Source organism: Lactuca saligna, chromosome 3 (genome assembly GCF_052625555.1).
Source record: "Lactuca saligna cultivar CGN05327 chromosome 3, ASM5262555v1, whole genome shotgun sequence".
In the NCBI taxonomy this organism is placed as follows: domain Eukaryota; kingdom Viridiplantae; phylum Streptophyta; class Magnoliopsida; order Asterales; family Asteraceae; genus Lactuca; species Lactuca saligna.
In genome coordinates this window covers 226,327,789-226,339,929 of record NC_136419.1, presented here as the reverse complement: position 1 = coordinate 226,339,929, position 12,141 = coordinate 226,327,789, and the positions used below count along the sequence as shown (strand labels likewise).

The 12,141-nt window shown below is 36.1% G+C and overlaps 1 protein-coding gene across 6 annotated transcripts; it reads right to left on the bottom strand.

The window, feature by feature from the left end:
- Positions 1 to 1,505: 1,505 nt before the first annotated feature.
- On the bottom strand, positions 1,506 to 7,072 carry LOC145037880 (SMAD/FHA domain-containing protein). Of its 6 annotated transcripts, none has more exons than XM_078986626.1 (15): positions 6,636 to 7,072; positions 6,516 to 6,557; positions 5,987 to 6,171; positions 5,786 to 5,889; positions 5,629 to 5,712; positions 5,061 to 5,164; positions 4,879 to 4,965; positions 4,578 to 4,780; positions 4,091 to 4,292; positions 3,820 to 3,870; positions 3,633 to 3,731; positions 3,483 to 3,542; positions 3,176 to 3,300; positions 1,875 to 2,932; positions 1,506 to 1,795 (listed from the first exon to the last, which is right to left on the bottom strand). In XM_078986626.1, exons 1-14 carry the CDS (start codon positions 6,882 to 6,884, stop codon positions 1,900 to 1,902), a joined length of 2,628 nt encoding a protein of 875 aa, XP_078842752.1. In that variant the 5' UTR covers positions 6,885 to 7,072; the 3' UTR covers positions 1,506 to 1,795; positions 1,875 to 1,899. The 6 variants fall into 6 exon arrangements, with proteins under 6 accessions (XP_078842752.1, XP_078842754.1, XP_078842753.1 ...); XM_078986628.1 differs by having other exon boundaries at positions 3,176 to 3,297; XM_078986627.1 differs by having other exon boundaries at positions 5,629 to 5,709.
- Positions 7,073 to 12,141: the final 5,069 nt, after the last annotated feature.

Here is a 12,141-nt window from a genome sequence, read left to right as displayed (position 1 = left end):
GTTTTCAAGAGAGTAAAAAGTTAACTACAGTTTTGATGAAGCGAAAGACGATAGTAATAACTTATATCCGACGGAGTTCTTGAACTTGCTGAATGTTAGTGGTCTTCCCCCTCATTATCTTCGGTTAAAATTTGGTTGCCCAATAATACTATTATGAAATATCGATCCATCAAATGGATTATGTACTGGGACCAGATTGATATGTGAGCTTTCCAGCAAAATATCATTGATGCAGAAATAGTTATTGATCAACGTGCTGGAAAAAGAGTGTTTTTGCTAAGAATTCATCTATGTTCATCTAATGATGAGATGCTCCCGTTCAAATTGAAGAGAAAGCAACTTCCACTTCGCCTTAGTTTCTCGATGACGATCAATAAAGCTCAAAGACAAACAATTCCAAACATGGGAGTTTATCTACCAGAATCGGTATTCTCATATGGTCAACTTTATGTGGCCTTATCCAAGGGAATATCACATGTTAATACAAATGTATTAGTAAAGCCATAAAAACGTTCGATCATGATGCTATCTACACATCAAACGTAGTATACAAAGAAGTCTTATGTGATTAATAAGGTACAATTAAGAACTCATTATTTTACAATTGTTACAATATGTATCGTGTATAATAATTTGATGTTTATTGCAAAACATGTCATTATATTTATGCATCGTCTTTTATCTATTCATGATTTAAAAGAACAAACATGCATAATTGTAGATTGATATTTATAACAAAGTAACACATAAATTTATTTACGAAAGTTTAATTGTAGAAATGAAAGAATTATCAATATTTTGTAGCTTGTTTAATACTTAACTGTTTTTATGGTTTGATCAAATTGCCACAAAAAAACTATTCAACGAAATGAGTTAATTACCAACCGATAACAATTGCAAAACCGAGTAACATGAGTGTTCATAGAAAAATACATGTTTCCAAATTGAAGTAATTACTGAAAGAAACTATTCGCCGCCACCGCTTTACACTGGTGCACCGCTAGTGTGTCTCTCTCTCTCTCTCTCTCTCTCTCTCTCTCTCTCTCTATATATATATATATATATATATATATATATATATATATATATATATATATATATATATATATATACACTCTCAACAAGAAGACTGTTTCCTTATTCATTTCTTTAAAGTATTATGTATCTATATAAAAAATAATCATAGTCAAACTGATTAAACCAAAAAAAAAAGCAATCCAAAGGATAGTGCTTTATATAAAATTTGACCCAACAAAAAATCAAAATTATAATTAATATTTTATGTTAAAGATAAACTGATCAGTACAACTTCAAAATACAGTTTAGGACATTGAAACACCCCCACAGCTTCATCGACATGACAAATCGTTTTCGTAAATCACAAATTAAACTATAAATAATAGCCACCATATTATTATTCTACGGATTGATATTAACGGGTGAGATAATGAATAGACGTATGCATATCTAACTTGTCAAATACAAAAACAAAAATACAACTAATGGAGTCATTTTCAATGGATACGTCATTCAAATTTTTATTAATTTAAGCATACAAATTTTCATACGCAATCAACAAAAAAATGAATAGGATACATCATACATCTAAAATCAAATGTCCCTATCTCTCACATTTACAAAGCATACAAAGAATAATCAGTTAATCACACAAAATAAGGGTATAAAAATGAATATCTCAATTTTCAAAGGGTACGCATTTAAAAATCTAGAAAACTACAATAACCCCCCCATGAACTTCTCTTCCCTTGCTTTTTTTTCGGTTAGTTCATCAGATCTGTTACGCCACATAGTAAGCCATGAAATTTTATTTTTTTTCATTTTAGGTTTAAATTAATGTTCATATTTAAACTTACCTTAAAATAATCCATTCGATGCAATTTAGCCCGAATCTTGCTGTGTTGCCTCATCGTCGTCATCGTCATCATCATCATCACCGTCCATTTTATCTACCATTTTTTGATCATGATCCAACGGCTCAGATTCACTGCCTTCATCTTCAGTACAATCCTCCGTATCTGAATTGGATACAACGGCTTTTTCACTATCACTCTCAATAACACCTCCAAATTCACCCTTCATTTCAGGGGCAACAATCCCAATCATCTTAGTAATCGCCTCATGTTCATGATTCCTCCCAACTCCCGTCTGACTCTCCGCCACAACCGAATCATTCAAACCACCACCGCCACCGCCACCGCCGCCGCCATCTCCGCCACTTCCCGGAGACTCATTCTCGCCGTGACACGAAGGAGCGGTACTACACGCCCAACTTCCGGCCACCTCCGAAGCCAAAAGGTCGCCGGTTTTAATGGTGTCTCCGGCCTCCGTATCCTCCTCCACCACCACACGGTGGTGCAAATGTGAATTGTCGATTTTAACCCTCTCGGTTTCATCATCGATCACCATCGTATTATCATCCACCAACTTATTCAAATCAATATTCTGATCGAGTCCTTGAGTTTCGGTTCCTATAGGGGCGGTGTTAAAACCATCAATATCGGATCCAAACCCGCCCTTGGTGCCCGGTGGGTCAGACTGCCCGAATTCTGCTTCTTGTGTTTCTTCACAGGTTTCTTGATTTCGGGCACCGCATTCGTGTTTTTCGGTCATGCTGGCGTCATCTTCATCGGTTGATGTTTCCGGGTGGTGGTGGTCGGGTTTTTTGGTGGAGGTGGTGGAGTCTGCCGCCTTACTGCCGCCACTGCATTGGGAGTTTACTGGTAGTTTGTTTTGGTGGAGAGAATTTGTATGATTATGGTTGTTGATATTAGGGTTAATATCAAGTGATATGTTTTCGTAATTTTCTTCATCTTCTAGTGTTCTTTGCATTGATTTCAACTGTTCTTGTTGCTTTGCGAATAATAAAGAGATTTCCTCTGTTGTTGAATAGAAAGCCCGGAGTTGAGTTTCCCTGAAAACTAACCACGTAATATGAACAACTGAAATTCCGATTATGCCCTCGGTACATAACAATATTACTTTTACGTTCCTTTGACTTGGACTAGTTTTTGGGATAAGGACTCGTTCTCGATTTCTTAAAGCTATGTTTACGTTTATGTTTACCACACTGTATGGATATGGATAAGGAGGGCATTTATGTCTTTTTTGAGAGAGAGAGAGAGAGAGAGAAAAAGTTTGGGATTTATATATATACCGAAGCATTATACGTTCACGAGCGGCTTTTAATTTTCGTTTTTCATATTCAAGGTCGCGCATTGCAGAATTGATCTCAAGTTCAAGGGCAGAAACTTTAGCCCAGGCTTCTTCCCTAGCTGCCTGCTAAACACAAACAAGAAACCTCAGACTCAGTTCAACCTGTTATTTATTATATATAGCATCCTACTTTCATTTCTTTCTTCTAATTTTTATTTTCTAACCATTAAAATAAATGGTATTTTGTAAAACACAAAGTTGCAGTTTTATTATCAAAGTATGAGGGAAAAATGTACACTGATCCTTACCTTTTCGCTTTCAAGTTCTTTTCTCAATCTGCTAGTTTCATTTTCAAGTTCTTGTATTTTCTGCAAATAAAAAATCACAAAACGAATGTATAATAATAATCATAAACCACTTGATAGTTATACACAAAAACTCAAAGAGATTTTTCTTACTTTTCTACCAACAGAAGAAACCAATTGCTCCTGAAGAAGCTGTGATTCCAGCTGGCGAACCTTATTATCAGAGCCAACTAATTTCTCCCTAGTGTCTTCCTGTTGGAAAAATAAAATCAAGAAATGATGAAAAATATAGTGTTGGAAATTTAAATAAACCAATTAATAAGGGAGGTAAAAGTTTTACCAATTTGGATCTCAATGTCTCCACCAATGAACACCTTTCTTTCTCCGATTCCTTAAAACATAAACCATTAATGTTTACTTATTTATATTATTATATATATACAAAAAGGGTAATCACAAGAACTTCAACAAAATCGACCACCTTTTCTTTTACCCTTATAACAGAATTATTATGAGAGAAAAAGAAGTCATAACGCAAATTTGAAGGTCAAAAAGGTGGTGAATTTTATTTTTGTAGAATTATTATGTTATGAAGAAAAGCATTTGCAAACCTGAAGTTTATTTATAATTTCTTGTTGCTCGTTTTCACGTCTAAGAGAAGCATCTGAGAGACGTTTCAATTCCTCTTGGGCTTCTGTTTTAACTCTTTGTATTGAAGCTGTTAAGTTTGCATCAGCTTTTTCTCTATCCTCTTTTCTTTGATCTCTCTCTTCATCTAGAAGAATCTTGAGCTCAGATATGGTTGCATTTTGGCTGAAGAGAAAGATTAAAAAACATATATATTTAATGTCATTTCTCAATCTTTGTAGCATTTGCAAAGTTTGTGTAGAGTATAATTCAGCTACTACACATTCAAGGGTATAATAATCATTGGGATTCTACCAAAAACTAGGGTGTGGAAGGAGTCATTCAAACATGTTTTTTGTTATGTATAACTGAATAACTAAATGAAAATAAATGGATAAACAAAAAAAAAATGTTATTTGTAGATATAAATTCAAGAGAGTGCTAAAGCAAGGGGTATAATTGACTACTCACCTACGCATTATTTCATTTGCTTCTGTACATGACTGCATAGATGCATTAAGCCTTTCATTAAGATCCACCATAGCACTTTTTTGTTCAGAAGTTATTTTATTCACTTCATTTAATTCCTTCTGTTTTTCTTCAATTACATTTCGCATCTCCTTGAGCTCATCTTGGAAACCATTCGAAATTGACTCTTTCAAGTTTTTCTTTTCCTAAAAAACATTTTTAAAAGAAAAGTCAAAGCCTTTCCCCAAATACACAAACTACAAAAAATACACTCATAAAGGCCCAATGACTATGTGGAACATACAGCTTCATGAAGGTCAATAGCTGCACGATTTTCACTTCGCAATTGGTCAATAGTTGCAACTTGATCTTCCAATTGCTTCCTTAATTCCTGTGTATAAATTAAAATGACAAAGGATCTATTTGATCAATCATAATTTATATGAAAATTGGAGTTAAAAATAAAAAGTAAAAACAAAATAATACCGTGTTTGAACGTTGAAGGCTTCTGAAATCATCAAGAGAAATGGGACCTTCTGAAGCACCAATACCAATTCCTCTTTGCCTTTTCGTTTCAGATCCAAGCTCATCTTTGTATCATAAAGAAAAAATAGTTAAGTTTATATGTACAAAAGATATTCTCTAGAATGACAACATACTTTCATATAGCAATTGAGAACAAATGGTTTCAGTGTACTATTGTACTATATAAGTATATCATGAATTAATATCAATTTACTTTACAATATAATATTACAGGGAACATATTTTATGCATAAAATATCATCATGCAAACAATAAACTAAAAATACATAAATTTCCAAGTTGAAGGAGAAGGAACAAAGTGTAAAAAAGAAAGTTTAAGATCAAATTTAGTGTAAACAAACAAGATAACACCATATTTGGTGTTACACCATTCACCTACACCAAAATGGTGTATAAAATGATGTTGGGTTAGAGCAATTTTACATCAAATTGGTATAAAAATGGGATTTGGTATTGGGTAGAAGATGCCCTAAAGAATCATAGAACAAGACATAAAAGAAGCACATACCAGCTTTTCTTTTTAAAGGTGAGCTATCAGACACTGTAGGGGGATTGAGAACTTCTCGAAACACATATGCATAAGCAAGTTCTGCTATTACAACACAATTATTTATTCAGATAAAGAATCAACAAAAAAAAAAAAAAAAAAAGCAAAAAAAATTTACCATGTTGAGGAGGTGCTACAAATGAAATGATATCCCCATGAGTTAGTTTACACTCAGGGCTGTTCTTATGTAACTTTTGCCAGTTGTGATATGTCCCATTTGTGCTGTAGAAGGTTTAAAAAAAAAGTGTAAAGATTTCATCCTCCAAAGTTTACCATTGATATAAGCAATAAGCTCCAGTTACTTAAAGAGGCAAACAACCTAGTATCTTTCAAGAAGCCGCAGTTTAAGAGTTTGGATTGACCTTCTGCATCTTCTGTAGCAACCTTCTTCCTATATATTTTGCAATGACGTGAACTAATTTGATTTGACAAAATCTCAAACCGTTTATCTGCTACAATTCGGCCAATGAGATGCTCATCACCAGTCAAAAGCATATTTAGTCCCTGGTTTATCAATACTATTATCAGGGTAGGGTAACTTTCATCAAATGTAATTGCTAGAAAATAACTTTCAACCAAGTTCAATGCAATATTCCTACCCATTACTGACACATCATGGCCTAAACAAAAGTAAACACGTATTTATTAAAAATTCAACATTCTTATTCTTTTGGCCCATAAACATCAGTTCATCACAGAAAATGTTCCCATAAAACGAAATGCATGTTAGATTTGGTGTCAAATCTACTTCTCTAATCAAAAAACGATATGCAAAGTGCACCAAACTCAACAACTTGTTACTCTACTGGCAAATAGGTGTCGCATTTCACAGAATTTAAACAATTCACCTCAGTTTCGAAGTCAAAACGTTTCTCAGTATGGAGCATTTCCTAACATGATTAAGCAAAGAAATCAAAGCGAAAACATCAAGTCAAAACAATAAATCAAGTTAACAGAAAATTAAAAACCTGATGGCGACGGCGGGCTTTTTCAGAGATGGCAGTGAGTACCCCCCATACATCAGGCTCGGAGTACTGTAAAGGCTGAGATGCGAGTTTTGAAGCCACTGATCGTATAAAATCTACAGGGCTCGGCGATGAAGCAGATAAATCGCCACCGGCGACGGGGGTGATGTTGTTGTTGTCAGGTTTAGGGTTAGGGCTAGGGTTTGAAGGCGTCACTTGGACATTGTTGTTATCATCTCCAATGTTAGCCATGGATTGAATGAGAATAATTTTTGTTGGAAATGGCGGGGAGGATTTCTAGAAAACTGAAAACCCTACTTGATCAGTGTGATTTTAGCGCCATAATTAGAAGTGTGAGGGAGAAGCTACTGTTTGTAATTTGGGAATTGGGAGCACTGGACTGACTCTCACGTGAATTCAGGTCGTGGCCGTCGTCTAGTTTGGGTCATGTTAAAGTACTCATTATGAATGTTAATTGTTAATTGTTAAATGTTTATGTAGCTATTATGATTCTAATCAATTTATCAAAAAGTTTAAAAAATGTACAAAAAAAAGTTCATTGGTTTTTTTTTTTTACACAAAATACCATTTTACCGGTTATTGTAGGTTATCCGGTTTTCAAATGTTCAAAAAATATCATTGTTGTTTTTTAGTACAAAAAATATCATTAATATTACTATTTGTACATAATACCAAAAAAATACACATGTGTTCAACTAAAACATTGTGGTAACCAGGTACTTCAGGTAAATAGGATGAGAAGAGCGTAATCAGCAAGTGCTTGTTTGATGAGATTGTTTAATTTTTGTTGAAATTGTTGGAAAATATCTTACTTCCACCGTATGATCCGCCGAACAAGATTACAGGTGACGCTTCGGCTGACAAATTTCTCTTCAAATCGGCGATGAGAAGAGCGTAATCAGCAAGTGTTTGTTCGGCTGTTAGATAGACTAAAGTATAAGCGTTCTTGTATACCTATTTCTGGCTTCCATATGGCATCGATTCACCATAATATCGATGCTAGATCAAATCACACAGATTTTGATAAAATTGTATTATTAAAGTTTTGCAAGTAAAGAATAAATGTAGAGTAGAGTGATTAAGGCTTTTACTTCGAGGAAGATGACCATGGCACCAAAACGAGGGGCGAGTTCCCAAACGAAACCGGTGTTAGCAGCGAACCATTCAATGTCGCCTTCGTTACCGTAATAAAGGAAGATTGGGCCCAAATGATTAGGGTCTGGGCCCACCTAGTGATCGAAGTTGATGAGATAACATTGTTGGAACTTGGGAAGATCATTGAAGATGAAATGATCAAGAGTCTGATCAAAGTATCGTGTCTCGTAAGTGTACTTCGGCCGAACAAGAATGTTTTGGGTTTTGAGAAGCTGTGGGGATTTGCTGAGACGGCGAGATTACGGCGTTGATGAAAGTAGGCAGGTGATTAGGAGGAAGATTAAGAAAAAGGGTTTTGCCATGGTGGTGGAGGGTGGCGATGAAGAACAATAGTGGCCGAAGTGAAGTGGATGGTTTTTTTTTAAAAGTAGCTAAATTTCCATGACATTCAAAGAAGGGAAAATGACTTAAAAAGGTAACGAAGTTTCAAAAATGTACAAAAAAGACCATTGTTTTCTTTTTGTACACAAAATACCATTTTATCGACTATTGTAGGTTACCCACAATGTTTTATTTGAACACATGTATACTTCATTGGTATTTTGTGTATAAAAAAATATACTTTAATGGTATTTTAAGTACTAAAAATAAAACAATGATATTTTTTGTACATTTTTGAAACTTCATTACCTTTTTAAGTCATTTTCCCTTTATCAAATCAAATAATATTGATTATAATTTGGGAAATTAAATAATGTAACCACTTTTAATTTGTATTTGGAAAAAAAAAATAACTTTTTTTTAAATAATCATTTTGTTCGAAATTAACGTATTTCAGACCAAAAAAAGACATTTTTAAAACATATTAATGCGAAGTATATACGATATTAGGGCATGAAATCAAACATTTTATTGAGAAATTATGACATTAAATATTTTGAAATATAGCATTTGAAATCCAAAAATAAAATAAAAAATATTTAGAAATAAATAAATAAGAAAAAAAAACTCTGAAATATAAGCATTACTCCATAATTAGACATTCTATCACAATTATGAGTATGTGACAATTGAACATAACTTGTAGTTTTTACACAATTATGGTCAATCTTCAATGTCTTGATTTGAAATAACAACTCCTGACTCATCATCGAAGACCATAATCTAAATGGGCAAGCTCCTTTGCAACACATCACTAATAGTCTTTATTGCCATTCATCTTGAAGCATAATTAGTATCTATTTGCCACAACATAATTACATAACATAGTTTTCAGCTACTTTGGACTTTCAAATTTCATCCTAATAATATGTACTTGCCTCTTCCACTACAAATCAGGATTGAAAATGGAATGAACTTCTACACCTTCATTTTCAACTTCTTTGTCACCATTAATACTGTAACGCCAATGTTCCAGGTAATTTTCAGGTACGTCGAACATAGGAACCTTACATGTGATCGAGAGCCTCTCGCATGCGTTGGGCGTACGTGCATGTACACTAGGCGTACGCAGGTAGGGGACAAACCCTAATTTTTAGGGTTTGGACCCTATTCAAAGATCATTATGACCTCAAACCTATCCTTACCTACAGCCTCCATTCCTCTAAACCCTAATATCAAAAATCCTAGCCTTTGGAGTGAGATTTGAAGCGAGTTTTGTGTATTCTTGTTTGTGAAGGAAGATCATCAAATAAGTGGTTTTGCTCTCAAATCTTTGGATCCAATAATTTCTCATCCTTGTGCACCTTTTGGAGGTATAAAGCTCCAACCTTGATGCATATTTCTTTATATCTTATTTAAGCTTATATTGATACTCCTTTTGCCCCAAAATCTAGATCTTTATGTGTCACACCCCCGAACCAGACGACGGAAACGTCTGAGGCTTGTGCGTGACTTCATCTTGTAATATCATCACAATGTATATAATTGAAACAAGACAACACCATCATCATACATATCAAAATACAACCACCATTGTTTACATCAAGTATAATATCATAAGTTACATGCTAAAAAGAAATTCAATGTATGATGATAACAAAAAAACAATAAATTCCACATTCCTTGCTGACCTTTCCGCTTAACGAGTCCCTGAGAATACAAGTTATTTTGAAAATGTCAACATATATAATGTTGGTGAGTTCACAAGCACGTTTGAACAAAAGTTTTGCATGGTTAGTAAAACACCAGAAAATCCGATATTTTCTGACAAAGGGTTTGAATGTGATGTAACAAAATCAAGTATTAATGCATGTGTGTTTCTATTTTCTGGAATGTATATAAAAATGTAACCTGGTTAAAAAAAAACTTGTATTTTCCATTGTAAATAGAATGTATTGTTTAGCAGTGTATTTTCCCCTGAAAATCCTATATTTCTATTTAAACAAAATGTTGTGGTCTCAACCCTGTAACGACCCAATTTTCATGTCCAAAAATTTCATTTTTAAAATATCACTTTTAGAAAACATTAATAAATAAAAACATTGTTTGATCACGCCATAACACATCGCAAACCATGTTTTAATATTCAAACCATACAATCCATCAAATATCATAGTACAATCCCAGTGAATCTCGTAAATGCGGAAACCGAAGAGTGTGTGTGTGACATGCTGCTACCGTGCCGGCTCCTTTCCCCTAGCTGAGGAGGTACCTGAAACCAAAACTGAAACCGTAAGCACAAAGCTTAGTGAGCTCCCCCAACGTACCACATACCATGCAAACACATAACATAAATACTGCCAGGCTATTCTGGGGTGCCTGACTACCCGGTACGGCCATTCTGGGGTGCCGAGCTACCCATACGGCCATTCTGGGGTGCCGTCCTACCCGTGTCAAGCCATTCTGGGGTGCTGACTACCCATGTCAAGCCATTCTGGGGTGCTGACTACCCTGCGGTCCTAACAACCGAACTCCACTACTATTGCATATAACGTATCATGAGAGCATATAACATAACAGGTAATAGCAAACCTAGATGATATCACAAAGACAATCATCTATCATACGTCCCCTACTGGTGGGCCGGCATTGTGGCCTTAGGCCCACCACTACTGGAAGGTAACTCACCTCAAAGTAGCTGCTCAACTGATCGGGAACTAACTGACTGCTGCTGCTCCGGGAGTCCTCCGGCTGCAATTCCCACAATATACTTAATCATACACTGCTAACTGTCCTTTGGGTAAAAAAGACCATTTTACCCCTGGTCTAGCCCTAAGTCAAATCGAAGTCAACTTTCAGTTGACCCGACTCGCCGAGTGGATCTCCACTCGCCGAGTCCCTAGCAAACTATTGTCCTGGGTCCCTGATTCTACTCGTCGAGTTGGGCTATGACTCGACGAGTTCATCTTCTAAACTGTCATTCAACTCCTTCATCCTACTCGCCGAGTTGTATGAACAACTCGTCGAGTTCATCTTCATCCGAAGAACACATATGCTAAGACTCGTCGAGTTGTATGAACAACTCGCCGAGTCTGTTCCTGATCTATGAAGATTGCCTTGGACTCGCCGAGTCAGGCATTGACTCGCCGAGTCCTATCATGAGTGAGTCCAACTCCCAACTCACCGAGTCACCCCCTGTGACTCACGGCTCAACTCGATACATCATGAAGGGACCAATTCGGTGACTCGCGACCAGACTCGCCGAGTCACCTATACGACTCGTCGAGTCGTCGCCATGCATCCACCAAATACACCGATTTACTCGATTTCAGTTCATGCCATTCATAGATCTGGACTTCTAGGACACCAATCATACGTAAAGTTTCCAACTTTACGTGTGGATACTCACTAATATGGATTTTAGGGTTCCAAATGCCTCAAAAGGGTAGATCTAGGATGAACAAGCCACATGGGGCCATAAAGCTAACAGATCTGAGCTCCTGGAGCTCAATCTTGCCTAGATCTAAAGGCCCATCCACTTATTACGAAACATTAAGCACAAACAAGCTTGAGGAATGGCTCAAGAGTGTCTTAAATGAAATCTTAAGCATAGAAACAGGGGGAAAACGAGATATACCTCAATGAAACAGCTGAAAAACACAATGATGCTTGGATGGCTCTCCTTCCTCTTGATCTCCTTTCCCTTCTTGCCTCAAAACCTTCAAGAATGCACACAAGAGCCTCAAATTCACAAGAACAAGCTTAAGACGAGTTAGGACGAGGGCTGGGAGCTCTGGGGGGTGAATGGGGGCTGGCAAGGGGCAGTTATGGGGTTTAAATAGGGTGCAAACCCCTGAAACTTAGGGTTTCATCCAACAGCGGTGACTCGCCGAGTCCAGGATATGGACTCGCCGAGTCGCCAACTTAAACGTGTCCTGCGTCTCGTCCCTACTCGGCGAGTCAAACCTAGTGACTCGCCGAGTCCAAGGCTAAAATAGGGCAATACTCTAAT